Here is a 20,236-nt window from a genome sequence, read left to right as displayed (position 1 = left end):
CGATCCCAATGTGTCCTGACTGCAGAAGCCCTGCATGCTAAAAAGTGACATCCAGTAGTACCCTTTCTTTCCTTTGCACACAGCATACAGCAAAGGCGGCGCGGGCTGACAAGAAACAGAGCTCGAGCTCGGTCTCGGCTAGAAGGGCGAGGGTTTTCACCTGCTCCAATTACGCTCAGACATGCAAATTTTGAATGAATTGAGTTGATTTGATTTGAAAACTCGACTCTCACACTCACTCACTAGCGCCAGATAAGAGGCAACCATTCGAAAATTTGGGGGTGGGGCCCAGAAAATCGGATAATATTAAAAAGAAAAACAAAAAGAAAAAAGAGAAAAAGAGAAAAAAAGAGCGAAAATGGACTCATCTCCGGAACGCGGAACGTGGCGAAGGGAAACCGAGAGCACAGGAGATCAAGATGATTGGTTGGCGACCAGATAGCAGCCAGCGAAACAAACCGACATGGGCTAGAAGACTGAAAATGACCGACTAAAAGCCAGCCAGCCAGCCAGCCAGCCAGCCAGCCAGCCAGTCCTCTCATCGCCTCATCGGCCCGGCCCTTGCCCGAACTGAAGCCCCTTTCGAATCGTAGCACGCCAAGAGGGAGGGAGCGATGATAGCAATCATTCTCCTTTGTTTGTCTTTCTGAGACTAGGGTATATGGACAAGGATGTATTGGTTAAACGAGGGACCAAAACTTGCCGGCAGAAGGTGGTGCGGAAGGTAAGCTTCTCAGCCATGAGCTGGTTCGGAAGGGAGCCAAGTAGTAGAGTCTCTTGGACTACAGTCCACCCTTAGCAAGCTCTGAAATCGGCTTTTCTCCTGGTTGGAAGCGCACAGGAACAGACCCGCTCTGAATCGGACTTGGGAAAGGAGCGGGAATACTACTACTGTACCAACAATACCTTTCAAATCCTAGCGTTGATTTTTCCATCATCCCTTGTCCTCTTTCTCTTTCTCTTTTAGCTAGTTGACTGGGAGACTAGCGCTCAGACGTTTCAAGCGGAAGACCGGAGACAAGCCGAGCACCGGCGAAGGCGACGCCAAAGGGAGGCGAATACAGGAGAAAGCGAAGTACATATCACATACAACAGTACAGTACTTAGAATAACGTTATACCGATGACTTGAAAGGGTGTGTAGGTGACAGCCAGCAAAGCTGCAAGAAGTACAGCCAACCGGCAGATCTCTGCTTCTCCTACCTTCTCCCCGTCTGCAACCACTGTATCGCCGGCAGATCCAATAGGCAAGCGAGGTGAGAGATGTGCGGTGCAACGCGGGTCTGCATTCAAGCGTTGCGTGTTTGAGCGTGTGTGTCTCTCTCTTCTCCCTATGTGACGAGTTTTGGCACACCGGCAGTGCAAGAAGAAAATGAAAAACAAAAAACAAAAAACGAAAGAAAAAAAAAAAAAAACGGAGGGAGAAGTGGGAGAAGGGAGAAAAGGGGGAGAAGGCGAATCCCACACCTGCGGTAGCTGCAGCGGTCACGGAGCCCAACCTGCCTGAACTTTTTTTTTTTTTTTTTTTTTTTTTTTTTTTTTTCTCTTCTTCTTCTCTTTCTTCGCTGCTCCGGTGGCCACTGCAGTTGAGCAGCCAAACGCCTTCTTCTTGGACGTGCGTGTCTCAACTTTTTAGGTCCCTGAGGAAATCTGCCCAAACTCACCACTTTTTCTTTTTTCTTTTTTTCCCTTTTTTCTTTTTCTTCTCCCCCTCTCCCAGTTGCAAGTTTGAGCTGCCTGACTTTTTTTTTTTTTTTTTTTTTCTTTTTTCTTTTTTCTTCGCCCTGCATTTCGCTGCCTGTGACCTGCGCCAATTGACCTGCGCTTGCTTTTTGACTGCTCCTGCTGCTTCGGTGCAGGATTTGCTCTCACTGTTGCCCACTTTGCTTCTGCTTGAGCCGCTGCCAGTGCCCATGTTCTTTCGACTTGCACTGCAAGTAACCAAGCAAGCTGCTGCAACCTGCGTGTCGTTTGCCTTTTGCTTTTCCCTTCTGCCTTCCTTCCTCCGCCATACCATCAAGAGTACATCTCGTCCATCTCCATCGCTCTACCTTTATCATCATCCTTTCATCCCTTTCCCCTCGAGGCGCACATCTCAGCGCATTCTCAACATCGCATTCTGTTGTTGGGGACCTGTTTGCTCATTTGGCCCTTCTCGATTCGATTTCCTACTTGGATCTCTTCAACAGTCCAGTAATCGGTTGCTCTGGTATTTCAGCTCATCGCATCAAGTTCGGTCATATTAGTGCCGTGCTAGGAAAAGCAGCTAGTTCGTCACCTATCGGAAAAGCATCGACTCTGTCCACAGGATCGGTCGCGCATTCACCCTTTCGTCTTCAACTTTCACTACTTCGCAGCGCTCCTTTTGCTTCTCTCGCTTCAAGCTTTCCAACTCCCCTTCAAGGACTCTCAGAACGGAACCAATAGCTCTTTCTCTCTCACCTTCCTCTTCAGACCCCTCACTTGCTTCACCCTTCATTCTCAGGTCAGGTGATTTTCTCACACGAGAATCCAATTGTTCCACTGTTAGCTCTTCATTACCACTTTCCTGAGCTCTTCGCTCCCCTCCGCATCTTCAAATCATGTCTACAGCCTCTCCTCTCCACCATGGCCATGGCAACGGTAGCTACGCCAACTCGCCCGCTCCTACCGGCGTCACTGGCCGCGACGCTGGCGTCACTGCCGCTGCCGTCGCCGATTCCGCCGTCCGTTCCGGCTCAGTCCCTGCCACGGGCTCTGGCAGCGCCCCTGGTTCCGCTTCGGGATCGATGTACGGCGAAGCTCACGCTCACCACAATGCTCACCACCACCACTCGGCACACCACGCCCACTCGCACGGCGCTCTTGCTAGCCCCGTCAACGGTGGCCACAGCTCCAGCTGGTCCCCCTACGGATACCCTTCGGCTCCTGTTTACGGAGGCAGCCCTAGCCCTTACGGCCACAATGCTTACTCGCAGTATGCCGGCGGTTACGGCTACACCAACGGTGGCCACGTTACCACTGCTCCCACTACCCCCGCTGCCAACGGAACCACCCACTACGCTTCCGTCAACGGCATGATGATGCACCACGGCCAGCACGCTGGCTACGGCTACGGCAGCCACCACCTCGGATCGCACACGCCTACTCATACCCACAGCCATTCTTCCGCCTATTTCATGAACGGTGACGGCTCTCACAGCCACCTCAACGGCTCGACGCACCTCTCTTCTCCCTCGTACACCTCAGCTCCTCAGTACTCGACTCAGTTGCCCCTTGCCGGACGACACCGCGTTACTACCACTCTGTGGGAGGATGAGGGTACCCTTTGCTTCCAGGTTGATGCTCGAGGCGTTTGCGTTGCTCGTCGCCACGACAACAACATGATCAACGGCACCAAACTTCTCAACGTCTGCGGCATGTCCCGTGGTAAGCGTGACGGTATCCTCAAGAACGAGAAGGAACGAATCGTCGTCAAGGTTGGCGCCATGCACCTCAAGGGTGTCTGGATCTCGTTTGCCCGTGCCAAGCAGCTTGCTGAGCAGAACGGCATTGCCGACGCTCTCTACCCCCTCTTCGAATCCAACATCCAGTCGTTCCTCTACCACCCTGACAACTACCCCAGAACCGCTGCTGTCATTGCCGCTGCTCAGGAGCGTCAGGCTCAGCGACAGCGAGCTCCTGGTCTTCCCAGCCCAGGCGCCAACGGCACTTCGCAAGCTCCTCCTCTGATGCGTGCCAACACCACTCCATCTAACGGCGACACGTCGGGGTTTGGTAGCGCGTTGAGCAGCAGTACCAGCTGGTCCGGCTCTCACGACCAGGGCCACGCCTCGGCTCCCACTACTACTCAACCCTCTCCCTCGTCCATGCACAACGGCACCGCTCAGATGCACATGAGCCTCTCGAGCCACGGCACTTCGTCGCCCACATACTCTCAGCAGCAACAGCAACAGCAGCAATACCCCCTCACCCAGGCCCAGCAGCTCGCTCGACCTGGCGTTGGTGACCGACGTCAATCTGCGCCCATCGCGCTCAACAACGTCAACGGCCACACTGACAACCCATACGGCGCTGCCAACCTTGGCGCTGCCGCTCCCAACGGAGGGCTTGTCAATGGCGCCCGCAAAGTGTCCGGCTTGAAGCGATCTTGGGGAGATGCCGAGGACCTCAACGGTTCTGCGACAGCTTCGCCTTCCGATCGCGACATGCAACGAAGCGGTAGCAGTGTATCTAACGGCTACAAGCTCGAGGGTGACGACGCACACAGCCCGGACACATCAGCTGAGCGCCTGGCTAAGAAGAACAAGGCAATGCCTCAGCGTGGCGGTGCCGCCATGCCCTCTATGTCTGGCAACATGCTTATGGGTGTTGGCAACGGCAACGGCATTCACCACGAGTAATGGGTTCGTGTCGCGTGCTTGACTCCTCAAGGACTGTCTCCTCGCTTTCATCGCAATTCAGGAATCGTTGGTCCGCCTCTTCAACAACAACAAAAAAAAAAACCAACCAAAAAAAAAAACAAAAAACAAAAAAAACAAAAAACAAAAAAAACAAAAAACAAAAAAAAGACAGAACAAATCTTCCCAGCATCCGCACCACGTCTTGGTGCTACCGAAAGCATTTTTTCATCATTCATCTACAAATTCAATGGTCACGTTCAATCCACCCTCCTCTAATCTCGCGAGGCTCTCATTGGGCTTCTACATCATCTCTCAGGCGTTCATCTTTCGCCTATCCATCCATCCCCCTTCTTGTGAAATATAAAAGTCCCGGGTTTCTCCATGTCGTTGCCTATGCATTTGTCTGCTTATGGGAGTCGTGTCGCATGAGCTGAGGAGTTGAGACATCTGAGCGAGAGCGACTCCGATGATCTGCAGCGCAAAAAACTCATTCGTGGCTCAAACACTGAAAGGCTCGCTCAAAACATCTTGGCCACATGGCCAATCAACAGCATCTTTCTCTCTGCTTCAAACAATCACACATGAGATGCAGGAATGAAAAGTGGAAAAGGGTGGAAGATGCTACATCAAGCAAGTATTCCAGGTATCATTCAAACAAGACAAAAATAACCAAAGAAAAACACAATGACTGCCAGGAGTGAGCGATGAGAGAGTGGCGAAGAATCAACGCTGTAACGACCTCCAAAGAGCGCTTTGTTGAAAGTGCCAGCTTTCATCAGGAACCGAAAAGACGTGATCCAACAGTCGTTGCGCTGTAGGTCTTTTGGCTGGGTCCACTTCGAAGCAGTTTTTCAAGAAATGCGCTGCTTGCTTGCTGAGTTTGACATCAGCTGGGATGGGAGGAGCTTTTCGTTCAGCACCAATCTTGAACATGGCTTGGACTGCTTCATCATCCGACCAAGGTCGACGACCTGCAAACATTTCCAGTACCACGCAACCCAAAGACCAAATGTCGATCTTGGCCGAATATCCCTTCTTGGACAGAGAAACAACTTCGGGAGCCATCCAGAAGATCGAGCCTTGAAGAGACATGTTTTCGACGTTTCCGTAGATGTCATCTGATCGACGGACTGTTCCGAAATCCGAGATCTTGCAAATCCCTTCAAAATCGACTAGGATGTTGTCGGCTTTCAGATCGCGATGCAAGATCCCTTTGCTGTGCAGATAGGCGAGACCATCGAGGATCTGGTGGAGGAACGACTTGATCGTCGGTTCCTCAAACTTGCCATGCTTTCGCAGACAACTCCCTACCGATCCACCAGGAACGTACTCGAGGAAAATACTCAAGAAGGTCCTCGTCTCCTCAAAACCAAGGTACGACACGATGTGAGGATGGTCGAGATCTTTGAGCGTCTCGATCTCGGACTTGAGCGCAGCGACAACACCCTTCTGGCGTGAATCCTCACGATCGCTTGCAGTTCGAGGCAACTCGACCTGCTTGACGGCAATCATCTCACCGGTAGTGGCATTGAGCGCCAAATAGACTCGACCGTACGTGCCCTTGCCGATCAGGTCACCTTTGACCCACTTGAACACCGGCTTCTGCGAGGCTGTGTCGGATGAAGGCGACTCTGCTGAATTTGCAGAAGCAGGTGTCGCAAGCTCTTGGCCTGGCGTCATCTCGACTACCTTTGTTCCCCACAGCTTGGTGCTGCGTCGTCGGACTAAGCCACTGCTGCTCTCTGATCCCTGAGCCGCTGGCCGCTTCTCCGTTCGATCCAAGAAACGTTTTCGATCTTGAGCAACCAAACGAATGGACTTCTTGTGCCGACTTCGCAGGCTGAGAGCTTGCTGCGGTCCGAACGAAGACACATTCGGTGGACTCGATGCCATGGCGGCCGACGTCTCCGATCGAGGACTGCTCATCATCGGGCTCTCGGGAACAGCAGCTGTGTCTAGCAGTGGCTTGTCAAGGTCGTGCTTCGGAAAGAAGTCGTCCAGGTTTTCGTACAACTGTTCAGGTGGTGGACGGAAAGCCCAGTCGTCGTCCCTGCGTGCAAACGAGTTGCTGCGAGTGATACCACCACCGCTGTTGAAGGAGGTCGAGAGATGCGTCGAGCTTGGCTGGGGAGAATTGGTTGCACGCTGCAGGTTTGACGACACAATGGTTGGACCGGCTGACGGTTCGATCGTCAGGCGTAGCTCCGGACGTTTGGGACTGCAAGACCTTGAGGAACGTGCTGCAGCCTGCAGCATGGTACCCTCACCAGGCAGCAACGTGGCGTGATCCTCAGATGACTTGTCACCGTCAGCGTCAAGCCGTAATGGAAGACGAGGCGCGTTGACGTCCGAGTCAAGCGGCTGCGCCCATGTGCCCGATTCGCTCTCATCGTCATCAAAGTTGCCGAAGGAAGCCACAGTACCGTTCTCCTCGGGTGCCAGGTTGGCTCGCGGTGGCTCAAAGCCGTTTGAAGGGTCACAGCCGTCTTTGGTGTGAGGTCGTGTCGCGCCAGGGGTGCTTGGTTCGGCTCTCACAGTATCTCCATCACCTCCGCTGCTGCCACTGATCGCAGTGCCGCTGACTGTGCCGTCCGATTTTGGATCCAGAGCACGCCAAAGTTGCGCCCATTCACCGGCACGTAGAGTATCTTCGTCCTCCGACTTGCGCACATTTCCATCTGCGATGAGAGCCGCCGACATGGACGGATCTGTAGGCGTGGTCGCTGAAGAGTTCGGCAGCTTTGGCAAAGGACGGATGTTCGCAAGTTCTTTGTCACCCAGGTCACGCTCCTGGTCGGCATACGAGGAGCGGTGCTCAGCAGCCGAAGGCTTGTACGAGGCAGGGCCGCTTTGCGAGCTTCGCGCCGAGGTCGGTGCACTAAAGGAGCCCTCGATTGAAGTTCGACTGTTGTGATCTTCCTGAGAAGGGCGTCTAGGCAGTGAGCTAGCTGCGCTGGAGAAGGAAGATCCAGAAGAGCGCTCGGATGCATTCGTGCGTACGGGAGGGTTACGCCTATGAGGCTCGGAGCCAAGTGTGGGTCCAGCAGAGCTTGGCTGCTGCTGCTGCTGCACTTGACCACGACCCATCGAGGAACTCGAAGACTGCGGTCTTGTTTGAGCCGGATGACCGGCCGGCGAAGGCGCAGGCCTGTCGGAAGCAGCACGCAACGGCGCTTGTGCGTGCTGAGACGGTGCGGGTGTTGATGGGTACGACTGCGGGTGCGGAGTTGGTTGATGATGCGGGTTCGGCATTGCCGAGCCTCCTTGGAAGCTAGGCCGTTGCTGCAATTGAGGAGGTGCTGAAGCATTCGGGTAAGAGTGCATCCCTGAATGATGGTTGGAATGAGGAGGTTGGCGAGGATTGCGAGGACCATAAGAAGGACCTGGCGGGTGTGCATGGGATGTCTGGTACGGCTGGCCCAGCGAGCCGACGGGGGCTTGGTTGCGAACCACGTCCTGCGTTCTCAAGGTCTGTTGCACCGTCATACCAGGCTCCAATCGGCCAGCTTGCATTTGAAATTCCGACACCTGCCGAGAGCTCGAAGCAGGGAAGTAGCGGGTGGTGAAAGGGTCCTCGCGGGAACGGTATGGGGAGGCAGTGACGATATTCTGCTGTTGCGGTGCGTACGGCCTATAGACGGGTTGCTGGTGCATGGGAGGTTGCTCGTGGTATGAATAAGGTCGCGGTGTCAATGAACCTTGCATGCCATTGGCACCTACTCGTGGATCGTGGCTGTGGCCGTGATACGTGTTGAAGTTTGGTCCCGAAGCTGTTGCACGTGCTCCAAACTCGTTGACATAAGCTGGCCCTATAGGTCGGGATCCGGCCTGACCGAACGACTGTGACTGGTACGGACCCTGGCCTCCATAAGTTGGAGGCCCGGGATACTGCGGACGGGCCGCCATATTGTTTGGTCGAGCCTGCATCGTGTGTGCAGCATGTGTGACTTGTCCATTGAAACATGGGTCGTCGAATCCAGCGGGACGTGCAAAGCGAGGATCACCGGCTCCTGGTGGGACGTAGGTGGACTGCATAGGCGGCGATCGAATTTGTGGTGTGCTAGACATTCGGGTAGGCCCATGGTTTGTGACCTGCTGACTACCCGGGATGGAAGCTTGTGCGCTGCGATTGCGGTGCAGCATGCGAGCGTCAAGGGCTGCTGTAGGGTTTACTGCTGGCCTCCCGCCGCTCTGAGCATCGGAGCTGTACTGACGATGCCCTGGACCGCTCTCACGGGAGCCGGGTCCGGCAGGCGCTGCTGTGGACGGTCTCATGATGGCTGGACCAGGGTATCTGCCGTCGCGATCCATACCTGCCTGCTTGCGTAGTTCAGCTTGTGATGACTTGGCGGCCGGCTGAGAAGATGGCTGGGGCGGTCTGTGGAGGTCGTCCATGCTCCTGGCGTTGTGCAGGGTGAACGGGGGTGCACGAGCGACTTGGTCGGATCGCTCCTGTCGATGGTTGGATTTATTTGCAGGTGCGTGCAGGTTCCGGTTGGATTGCGACTCCGCTTCGATGCGAGGTCTCTCATCATCAACGTGACTGGGTCTACCTGCGGTGCTGTTAATGCTATGAGCGGCCGACCGACTGGGAGTGTTGGAGCTTGAGCGCTGTTTGATCATGACGGTGGACGCCCCTTCGCTTGCTGATCCACCATGTCTCATCCACAACTCATTTGCTGAGCCTTCACCCGAAGAAGCGACGGATCTGCGATCTTGGACCGAACCTCCGGTCTGGGAGCTGGAGTGCGTAGGCGAGCGCAAATCGTCGATTGGAGGTGCACTAGGCAGAGCACGTCGAGCCTGAGCTTTGGATCGTGTCAGGCTGCTGCCAGAATTACGATTCGAGCCTTCATGGCTCCCATCTGCGCCAAACACGTCGGGGTAGACGAGAGCGTCACTGAGCGAACTCTTGGATGACTGGCTCCCAGTACGGAGGTGATGACTGGCGGGCGAACCAGTGCCTGATGTTCTGCGCACATCGTTGAGCGCCCTTTGCTGACCGCTTGCCGAAGTAAGAGGGGGCATGGCACGCACTGTCGAGTTGGGTGGAGGAGCGGTCTGCTGCACCAAAAACTTGAGGGTGCCACGGTCATCGCCCATCTGGAGACACAGGACGAGCAAAGCATCATCACTAACAACAGGACCTGTAGCTTCAGATTGACCGATCTCGGTGCGAAAGAGTTGGAAGCTGGAGTGGTCGGCGTCAAACAGATGCAGCTTGGCAAACATGCGTTCCTTGATGGCATCAGCTGAGTCGACGCCCGAGATATCGACGACCGAAAACCTTTCGTTGTCATCCGTGACCTGAATGAGAACACGCTCGAAGAGACTCGAGTTTCGTCGATGCGTCATGTGAGACCTGTGGCCGCCATTCAACCTTGGCGAGTCTGCGGACGTTGAAACTTGACCCGAGACACTGGGCGATTCGGGAGCTAAGTAAGGGAGCTCTTCGACTTCGTCTTGCTGCGGCGTGTTGTCGGTAGAGGCAGCCGCGCTTACGGCAGTGTAGGCGGGGGCAGAGGGGAGCGGCTGAGGGGTGCTCAACGAAGCGGGCGTCTCGCCGCTAGGAGTCGCAGGAGTACGGCATTCGGAATCGGTCGCAGTAGACTGTGAATGGGAAAGGTGCGATGCGACAAAGTCTGAGGGCGAGGAGCGAGCCGCGTCGAAGGGATCTAATGCTTCCGGTGTGAGACCTATTGGAGTTGAAGCCTGACTGGCGGTGCGACGAGCATGTGAAGACGAGCCGGACTGCTGCTCGGAAGTAGCCGTTCGCGTGTGATGGACCTTGCGACCAAAGCGCTCCCAGACGTTGCCGACGTGCTCAAAGACGCTGCTGGGGCGTCGAGGTTTGACGGATATTTCACCATCCTGGATCTTGGAGGACGAGGCTGCAACGTTGCCCGGAGACGAGGGGCGGAGAGACGCAAAGAAGCCGCTCCCGCCTGCATTGGATCTGCTGGACAATGTTGGTGAGAGTGGTGTTGCTGAAGGAGCTGTAGGGCTAGAAGCTGTGGCACTGACGGAAGCTCGACGAGGTGCCAGTCCTTCTCGAGTCGAGTCAGTTCCATCGGGCAGAAGGCAAGGCAGCTGAGTGCTGGTGACAAGCGAGGGCTCGCTTGGGGCTCCTGTAAAAGTGATTGTTGGGCTAGTAGCGGAAGATTTGCGGTTCGGTGTCTGGAAGTAGAGCTTGGTGAAGTAGGAGGGCGAAACTGGACGTTGCGGGCTCATTGTGTGGCCGTGATGAGGCAGAACCGAGGCAGAATCCGCGGATGTTGGTTCGGACGGTGTTTGAGTTCGCAGAGCGGGAGGCGAGGCTGAGGAGCTGCCAGACCGTAACCTTGACAGAGTAGGTGCGGCGCTCAGGTTGGAGCTACTTTGTGCGGCATTCTGATCACTACTGAGAGGCGGCTTTGAGCTAGAGTTCCAGTTAAGATAAGAGTCGGTGCTGGAGTGCAGCTGCCACGAGGGATCTGGATCTGATGACCCTGGGCTCGTGACGAACGAGTCGGTGTGATAGGACATGCTGGAAGCAAGCGAGGAAGTCTGTGTCGGCGTGCTACTGCGCGTACATCCGCCTCGTCGATGGAAGAGAGTAAGGTGGTCGCACGGAGGGAGATGTAATGAAACCTGGTAAGTATCGAATCAAGACGTCGTGCGAACAGTCATGGGTAGTAGATTATGATTATTTTTTTTGGCAAGCACAAGGCAAGAGGGCAGCATTCGTGGGATAGCGCCGTCTGAGGTGGGTAGGAGAATCGATGAATATATCTGAGCTGAGCGCGATGCAGAGTCGAGGTCAGATCGGTGGAAACAAGCGCCTCGGAAGGTCGAACAAGTGATCTAGCCGGGGCAATTGAGCTCGCTTTGGAGATCAATGGCAGAACTGTTGGCGTGCGAGATTACTGAGGTGAAAGTTGGCCAGGCTGAATGCATACGAGTGGTTGCAGCGACCGATGCGAGTGACGTTGTAAGCTCCTAGGGTCCTAATGCGAAGTGTCCAGACCGAGTTGGTTTGACCTCTAAAGTCGAAGGCGGCCAAATTAGATGGCAGCTTCTGAAGCTATGGCTCGGAAAGGGTAGACTAGAGGGTAGTGCGATGTTGCGAAGCGAAACGAGAGTGGAACCCTTGCGGGAATACAGCTGTGATGGTTGAGAAGTGCTCTGGTGTGAGCGAAGAGAAGCTGGATCACAAAGTCGACATGGGTGATCGTCCAGTGATAACAGCACGTAGACCCAAAGCGACCAATCCGACAACTATCCTCGAAGGGAAAGGGTTACGGTTTCGATGGTGACCAGGATGAAGATATGGAAGCGAAGCAGGGGCCTATTGTGGCTTGGCTAGCTTAGACGAAGGATTGACGATTGACGAGTTAGAAAGTGCAGTGACAGCGTACTTTCCACACGGCTTTGCTGGTGCTGGTCGCTGGTCGCTGGTGCTGCCGCTCCCAAGCCAAAGATGAGCTTCTGGTCTGGTCTGTCACTTGAATTAAATACTAAACTTGCTCAAAAGGGTCATCCGGAAAAAGAAAGCGCTTACACAGAAGAGAAAAGCAGCTCAGGCCCACACTCTCACACCTGCCAAATCCAATTGCATTTCTAATTTCTCTCTTTGAGCACACACGCACGCACACACACATATACACGCACACACACATATACACGCACACACACATATACACGCACACACACATATACACGCACACACACATATACACGCACGCACGAAATCGCTTGTGGATGTGAGTGACACTTGCAACGGGACGATATTGTGGATATTTACGGTTTTCATTCGACACCCGTCCGATTCTTTAGACCCGCTCCCTGCAGCTTTTCCATGAAAACATACACAGAGCCCATCAGCCTAGTCATTCGTGGATCGTTGTGTTGACATTGTAGGATGAGCAGTGTTGCCTCGCATTGGGTATCAAAGGTTTAAAATAAAGGTACTATCAATGGGCAGGGGCAAGGTGTTTCGCAAAGAGATGAGCGCGTAGCATTCACCTGTCATGCTGTGACCGAAGCTGACATCATCCCCCATGTCAGCTCCTCGGCTTCGTCAAGAACGCTTTGCTTCCCTCCACCTCCGCGCATTTAGGGCGGTGTTCCTATCTCAGACTGTGAAGCATTGTCATTCGCTTCTGAGCACGGAGATCAGGCAGTTTCTGGCCTGCTTTGGCGAGCCGTCGTCCGACTCTGGCAGCATGTCGTTCGCACAGCCGCTGACCACCGACAACATAGTAATCAGCGAGCGGCTCGAGGCATGCGCCCTTCTTGGAGGTATACTGGCAGCTGAAGCATTGCGGATGGAATCGATCGCCTGTGTCCGTCTGTCGACAATCACCTTCGATACCGCTCTCGCACTCGCGGCACAAACTTCCGTTGAGCCGGTGGTAGTGACGAGAGCAGTACGGCTGATTGTTGTAGACGTAAAAGCTGCCGTCGGCGAAGGGCGCTTCGCATGCTGCACACGAGAAGCAGCTTCGATGGAAGACTCCTCGCAGAGCACCATCCGACGACTTGACAGCTCCCTTCTCAACGCTCAAGTTGCACTTGCGGCATTTGGGCAGGTAGAGCTCCTTCCAGTCGCGGGCGCAAAGGAACTTGCCATCGCGCTCGACAAAGGGCGTTCGACTCGATGAGAGCGAGCAGTCGCAGATGCAGCACCGTTTCGCCGCTCGTCCTTTCTTCCTCTTGTCCTTGAGTCGTTGCGCTTGCAGCTGCCTTGTACGCTCCTTGTCACGTAGACGTTCCAGCTCCAACTCCAACTCCAGCTCTCGGTCCGTCTTGCTAGGACCCTGAGAGCTCGTAGCTTCAGTCTTTGTCTCCCAAGTCTGGCTCGGCCTTCGCTGCGACACCTCCGTCAAAGTCTTCTCCAGCGGCTCAGGGGCCTCTGTCAAGCCCTTCATCATTTCTTCAATGCTGCTCAGATCGACGCGTCCGCGTCCTCGAGTCTGCTTGAAGAGCCCCGAATCCGTCGATGTTTTCATCACGCCCTCCTCGATTCGTTCATAGCTCGAGCTCGGTGTGATGTTGGTCGTATACGAGCCCGAAGCCCCGGCTCTGCTTTGCGACGGATGTTTGCTCGACAGGCCCATGCGCTCAGAAGAGTTGGTGCTTGTTGAAGAGAGTGAAGACGAGGAGGCCGTTTTTGCATGCTGGCTCTCGGACGCATAAGGCGCATGTGCGCGCTTGGTCACTGCAGAAGAGCCAGATGCGCCTCTGCTTGGCCTTTTCTCGGAGCCGCCGACTGCCTTGGATCTTGCTTGCTCGGAAAGACTAGACATGGTCGCAGCTTTGGGTATAGGAGAGGCCATGGTCTCTTTTCTCTTGGCTTCCCTCTGCCGTTCGATCATCTTGCGCCTGGCCGATGCTGCGTCGCTTGCAGACCTCTGAATCACAGGAGATGTCAGAGGTGGCGGAATTCGCGGAGGATGTGGCGTTGGTCCATCAGCTTGCGTCGACGCTTTGACATGGGTCACCTTGATTGCCGCTTGCGTTCCAACAATTCGAACGGCATGCGCTTTTGGAGTCTCGTCGTCTTCGTCAACAGCTTTGGGTTTCGTCGTCAATGTCACTGTCCCAAACAGAGCGGGACTCAGGGGTCCAGCATCATTGACAAGTGTGTCGTATCTGTCAAAAAAGGGCGAGCGCGGGGTCGTCAGGGCAGGGGATGTTGAAGTTGACGAAGGTGTCGAGCTGCTCGGAACTTGGATCGTGAGCAGAGGTGGTCTTGTCGTATCCGCAGGCTGGCACGTGTGATTTTCCAGCTCCTCAAAGTCGAGCTTCTCTCCACAGTCGGCGCATTTGGCCTTGGGCAGGTCTGGTTCTAGCACCGTTGCCCGAGCAATGGTGAAAGACACATCAGTTGACACGTCGCGCCACGTAGCTGAAGCCGGAGATGCGGGACGAGGCATGGTGTCCGTCGTCACAGCGTGGAAGGGCTCTTCGTAATCGTCTTCGTAGATGGTGGTACGGTCTGCTACCTTGATCGAGGGTATTGGCGCGCCGCGACTAGCGTCGGAAGATCCAGCAGGTGAGATTTGGCTGTCACCACTGCGATTGTAGGCCAGCCCAGCTGTTGAGTCCGATGTGGATGACTCGATGGTGTCGGATCTAAGCACCTTCTTCGATGATGCAGCGCCTTTGCGAACGGACGATGCTGAAGAGCTCGCTGGTGCTTCGGTGTTGGTATTGCTTCGGTGAGAATAATATCGGCGTTGCTGCTGCTGATGTTGATGCTGCTGATGATAGTGATGTTCATGTCGAGTCTTCTGACTGCGACTATGCTGGTGATGCTGATGATGCTGATGATGCTGGTTGTGCCGAGAGCTTCCGCTGGTGTTATATTCGTAAGAAGAGTCAACTTGGTATGGATCACGATCCATCATGGCATGTTCACGATCCAGCATGGCATGTTCACGATCCATCATGGCATGTTCACGTTCCATCATGGCATGTTCACGTTCCATCATGGCATGTTCATGATACTCGCCGTAGCTTGCATCTTGCGATGAGGATTGGCCGGAATAGTTGCGATGCTGAGATGGATGGTGGAGCGAAGTTCTGCTGAGGTGTTGAGTGTGTTGTTCTCTGCTCTGTAGATGATCGTTGCGCTGCTGATACATGTCTTGCATGAACCTAAGAGCCCCAAAGCCAGCGTGGTTGTCAGAGTCTGTCGATTGAGCAGCGACCACCGCAGGTCCGTTCTGATAGTAGCTGTTCATGATTCCGGATCGCTTCCATAAAGGTTAGGCGCTTGTGGGACGTTGTGTTGCTGGTAAGCAGGTGGGCTACGCGAGATGAGGTTGTCAGATGAGTGAGGGTCGGTCTTGGTTGACGAGGTGACGTGAGCGGAGATGCGGTGGTGCCAGGTCTAAGCGTGGCGGTGGATGTGATCAGATCGCCATGGTGTCGCTTCTTTGCTATGAATGGTGTTTGCGGAGAAGAGGCTCGAGCGAGCAAATCAAAGGAGACGGTGAGTCCAGCGAGAGTACTCGCACAGGGCGGAGAGGGGTGACAGACAGAGACAGAGATGCATGGAAGGGGGTTCGTGCTTGGTAGTGTGGGCGCGAGCTGCACAGTAGCTGGTGACACGAGGATTCTGCCGGACCTTTTGACGAGAAAGAGGGGTCGTGCTGGTAGAAGATCTGGTGCAAAGAGATGGCAGTCGCGAGACAAAAGGCTGAGACAAGCAGATCTGATCCGCAAACCTAGGATGGAAAGATATGGCTTGGCAGGAGGTTTGATAAAGGATGGAGTCTGCAGCTGCAAGATCTCGAAACCATGCGTGTTTGGCGATCTGAAGGCAGGGCAGACGTTCAGTGCTGATGAGAGGGCTTTGATGATTGCGATGCGAGAGGAAAGTCACACGTCGCAGTTGGACAGCGAGGGAACTGAAGCGGAAGGCGGAGGAAGATGTAGACGGTACGAGGGGTGCTTCATCCAACGAGGCGGCTTTATGCTCGCAGCCGATCTTTGTTAGCGTATGCTGTGGGGTTGGCAAACTTGAACAATGAGGAGCATGATGAGATATCAGAAGGATGGACTTAGTTAAGTAGAACGGGAAGCGATCAAGAAAGAGTGAGGCGTCAAGGGGATCAAACAGATCGTTGGCGAGGCAAAGGCAAGTTCTAGCTCAAGCCAAGCCGCTCCCGATGGATGTGTCTCGCTTAAGCAAAGAACAAGGGGCTCCATTGACTGACAGATGCAGCCATCATCTTCTAGCTTGCCGAATCGAGGTGAGAAGGTGCGGAATGCATTACGCTGCACACCTCTAGAGAGTGTTTGATGCACACCATTGTGCAGAACATACAATATGCTGCAGGTGCACAATTTGTCCTTCTTTCAACGCTGAGTTTATCGCCCTTGACAACGCGCGAGAAAATTGTTGGAAAAGGAGGCTGAGAAATTGAGGGGGAAAAAAGAAAAATAAAAAAGAAAAAAAAGAAAAAAAAATGTTAAATCGCCTAACTCGAGTGAGTCGCTTGCGAGCTCCCAGCCGTAGCCGTAAGGGGCACAGTCGGTTGCACGCGCATCTATCCATTCGCACGATAAGACCTATCAGATGTGTCCAACTTCCAGACGCAAGGGGAACGCGAGCCGGCATGCAATTTTAGTTGAAGTTTCGTGTGATTTATGATGATGATAAGAGAGAGAGCGAGAAGAGAAACGGAGTCTTTATATACAAAAGAAGAGTGGCAGAGAGCCGCATCGACTGCGGAGCATAACAAAGCATTTGTCTGGAGTAGATTGTGACACATGTGGTCTGTGCTCAGATGCTCAAGCCTTTTACTCAGCCATAAGCACTACCTTCACCATCTCTATGCTTTGTGTGGCTTTTACCTACTTCAACTCCCCCCCTCAACAGCATGTGTATCCTGTTCATTATGCTGTTGTTTCAAGGTATATCCTCCATTCTTTAACATCATCACATAGCTCGGGGACTCCATTTTGTATGCCACTGCTGGTGTTTGCAGGTGCAGCCCAGATCTTGCTTGCTGCATTGCTTGTCTCCCGATTGGCTTGGTGAGTACATCTGCCAAATTCCTTGTGGTGTCCACATACTTGATTTGCACCCTTCCCTCTTGAATGTTGTTACAGACAAAGTGATACTTGGTGTCGATGTGCTTAAGCTTCCAGTGCTGTGCTGGGTCTTTACTAACCTGTATGCAACCAGTGTTGTCTGAGTAGACTGTTGGGGTGCCTGTGGCAATGCCAATTGAGTGTAGCAGCTGCTTGAGGAAGAGCACCTCACATGTTGCTTCCATGGCTGCAATGAACTTCACCTTGACAGCAGACAGTGATATGCATTTCTGTGTTGCTGACTTCCAGGCTACCAGGTTCCCGTACACTAATGCCACTGACCCCGATGTACTCCTTCTCTGAATGGTGGCATCGCTCGCCCAGTTTGCATTGCTATGCGCAATCAGCGGCTCTTGTGACATATCTCCCCTATAAACTAATCCAACATTCTTTGTGCCTTCGAGGTAGTGTAAGACCCATTGTGCTGCCTGATAATGTTCTTGAGATGGTTCACACATGTGTCTAGCGAGGACACTTACAGTGAGGCTAAGGTCAGGCCAGGTGCTGTTGGCAACCCAGAGCAGCTTGCCAACGATCACCGGATACTCCTTCTGTTGTGCTGCACTTGCAACAAGGGTTCCCTCTGGTATACTCTGCATTGGAACCATAGTTGGCTTGGTGCATTTGTCCAGGTGCTTAGCTAGCACTTGGTCAATGTACCCTGACTGACCAATCGTCATGGTGTGCATTGTATGGTTTCGACTGATTTTGATGCTGAGAAAGTGAGAGACCTCACCACTATCTTCCATCTTCCATCTCTGACTGATCTGCTTTTTAACCTTTAGGACTGTTTCCAGCCGTGGTGCTATGACTAATGTATCATTGATGTAGATGACCACAATGGCCATATCTTCGCCCTGTCCCTTGGTGTAGATGCAGGGAGCACACTCCACCTGGAAGAACCCCATACATCTCAAAGACCTGTCGAACTCCTGGTTCCATTCTCGCCCAGACTGCTTTAGGCCATACAGGCCCTTGACCACTTTGTATACCTGTCCGGGTGCTACTCCTGATCCCTCTGGTGGTTTCATATAGATCGCTTCTTTTAGTCTAGAGTTTAGGTAAGCCATTGTGATATCCAGTGCATGCACCTCCCAGTCATTCTGTACTGCTAGTGCTAGGATAGCTCTGATTGCTCCAAGGGGTGCTACTGGGGAGAAGGTTTCCTGGTAGTCGATTCCCTCTCTCTGTGTGAAGCCCCTAGCCACCAGTCGCACCTTGTGCTTTATGGGCACACCATCAGCATCAAGCTTTAGTCATAGCACGACCTTAGAGTCCACGAGTGGTGCTCCTGGTGGGTGATTCACCACCTCCCAAGTCCCCATTGCCTTGAGTCCTTCCAGTTCTTTTTGTATGGCCTCCTTCCAGAGTTGGGCATCCTCACCATTCATTGCTTCCCCAAGCATTGGGTCCAGGTTCAGTACTGCTGTATTGGTGGCACCTACTGTGTTGTCTATAGCTGGTAGGAGATCCTCCACTGTGGCTGGCATGACACCCTCCTCCTTGACCTCTGCAGTCATCACAGGCTGGACTACCTCCTGTTGACAATCACTCCATCCTTTGTCCTCATGGAACGTTGCTGAGTTGCTCCATTGAATTGATGCAGGCTGGTCTGGGTTGCAAAACTTCCATGCTTTGTGCTCATCGTCATATCCAATCATGATGGCTGGCTTTGCTCTAGCCCTGTACTTGCCCTGCTGGTCCTTCTGTTGAACATGGACCCATGCCAAGCATCCGAAGACTCACAGCTGCTGGGCCAGCTTGTGTGCAGTGGTTCCATAAAAGGCCTTGTGGGGGATGGTCTTGGTGGCTGATGGGGTGAGATTCACCATGTGTGCAGCTGCTGTGATTGCATATGGCCACAGCTCTCTGGGACAAGCTCGACCAATGAGCATTGAGCGCATCTTTTCTTGGACTGATCTGATCACTCTCTCTGCCCATCCATTCCAGACACTGATCCCCGGGATGCTCTTTTGCCACTTGAAACCCTCTTGAGTTTGCCAGTCTTCAGCTCCTGAGCTACACCATTCTCCTCCATTGTCACTGCGGAGCATTTTGAGTTTCCTGTCTGTTGCTCATTCCATCTTGGTGATCCACCTTCTCAGTGCTGGGAGTGCAGCACTCTTAGTGCAGAGTGGTTCCACATAGATCAGGGAGGAGAAGTTGTCCACAGCAACTAGTGCATAGTGGTAGTTGGCATGGCCCTTAAGATCTGTCATCAAATCTATGTGTACCAACTCTAGTGGCACCTCTGCTCTCTTCGACTCCGATTGGCTCATCTGTGCCTGGGTCTGTTTCCCTTGACTGCATGCATTACAGTGCTTTGATTCATGATCCATTCTCTCATCAGTGCCGAGGTAGTGCACCTGGATTTGTCTTGTCTTATCTTGTCCTGGGTGTCCAAACCTTTCATGCCAGAGATAGCTATCTTTGTCTTCCTTTGAGTTGTTGTCTCGGTTTCCTGTGTTCTTATCGTCCTCTGGGATGTCACTGTGTCTTCCTGTGTTCTGGTTGTCCTCTGGGACATTGTCAAGTGTCTCTTCCAACTCCAGGGCTAGTGCTTTTCCCTGCATTTTGAACTGCCCTTTTCTTCTGTTCCTCTTGTATTGTATTTGTGTGCCATCATTTTGCTTAATGATGGTCCCAAACTCATCGAAAGTTACCTGTGCACCATTCTCGATCAAACCTTGTACTGATAATAAATTAGAATTAAGTTTCGGCACATAGAGCACATCCAATAGTTGAATGGTTACATTGCCAACCCGAAGGGAGGCGTCTCCTATGGCCTTCACTTGAAGCCTTTCATTTCCAGCCATACAGATCTGACCGTCCTTGCTTGTCGAGGTGAGTAGCATTCTTTCATCATTCACCATGTGGTGTGTTGCACCCGAATCAATGATCCAGGTATCCGATGTTGGTTGCTTATCTCTGCCGATTGCTAGGAGGGTGCACCTGAGTTCCTACCGACTCGCTTCCTGTGCTGGATTGGTGGTGGGTCTGCCCATACTCGGTGCAGTGTTGTTGTTGGTGTTTGTGCAGTTGCGAGCAATGTGATTAGGCCCTCCACAAGCATAGCACTTAGGAGGGGCTGAGGGGTTGCGAGGGTCACGCCTGCCCCTGGGTCCTTGTTCCGCCTGGTCTGTGCTTGTGGCAACCCTTGCTGCTCCTCTAATACGGCCAGTGACCTCACCATCCTGTTGCTTCTTTGCTAACATGTGGTAGGCTTCGTTGTACTTACAATCTGGTTTGGCTGTCTTGAGGGTGTCGACA

At 53.4% G+C, this 20,236-nt stretch overlaps 3 protein-coding genes across 3 annotated transcripts; 1 reads left to right on the top strand and 2 right to left on the bottom strand.

Moving 5' to 3' along the window:
- Window positions 1-2,581: 2,581 nt before the first annotated feature.
- On the top strand, window positions 2,582-4,381 carry UHO2_02776 (uncharacterized protein; the record flags this gene model as incomplete). Its single annotated transcript, XM_041555564.1, has 1 exon — window positions 2,582-4,381. The coding sequence occupies one exon, from the start codon at window positions 2,582-2,584 to the stop codon at window positions 4,379-4,381; it is 1,800 nt and encodes a 599-aa protein (XP_041411498.1).
- A 723-nt stretch (window positions 4,382-5,104) lies between these two features.
- Window positions 5,105-10,906, bottom strand: UHO2_02775 (uncharacterized protein; the record flags this gene model as incomplete). The annotated part of the gene is made up of 1 exon (XM_041555563.1): window positions 5,105-10,906. One exon carries the CDS (start codon window positions 10,904-10,906, stop codon window positions 5,105-5,107), a length of 5,802 nt encoding a protein of 1,933 aa, XP_041411497.1.
- A 1,583-nt stretch (window positions 10,907-12,489) lies between these two features.
- On the bottom strand, window positions 12,490-15,108 carry UHO2_02774 (uncharacterized protein; the record flags this gene model as incomplete). The annotated part of the gene is made up of 1 exon (XM_041555562.1): window positions 12,490-15,108. The coding sequence occupies one exon, from the start codon at window positions 15,106-15,108 to the stop codon at window positions 12,490-12,492; it is 2,619 nt and encodes an 872-aa protein (XP_041411496.1).
- Between the last annotated feature and the right edge of the window lie 5,128 nt (window positions 15,109-20,236).

The sequence above is a fragment of the Ustilago hordei genome (assembly GCF_900519145.1).
Source record: "Ustilago hordei strain Uho2 genome assembly, contig: UHO2_contig_04, whole genome shotgun sequence".
NCBI lineage: Eukaryota > Fungi > Basidiomycota > Ustilaginomycetes > Ustilaginales > Ustilaginaceae > Ustilago > Ustilago hordei.
The sequence above is the reverse complement of the archived record's forward strand: the minus strand, read 5'-3'. Positions and strand labels throughout refer to the sequence as shown.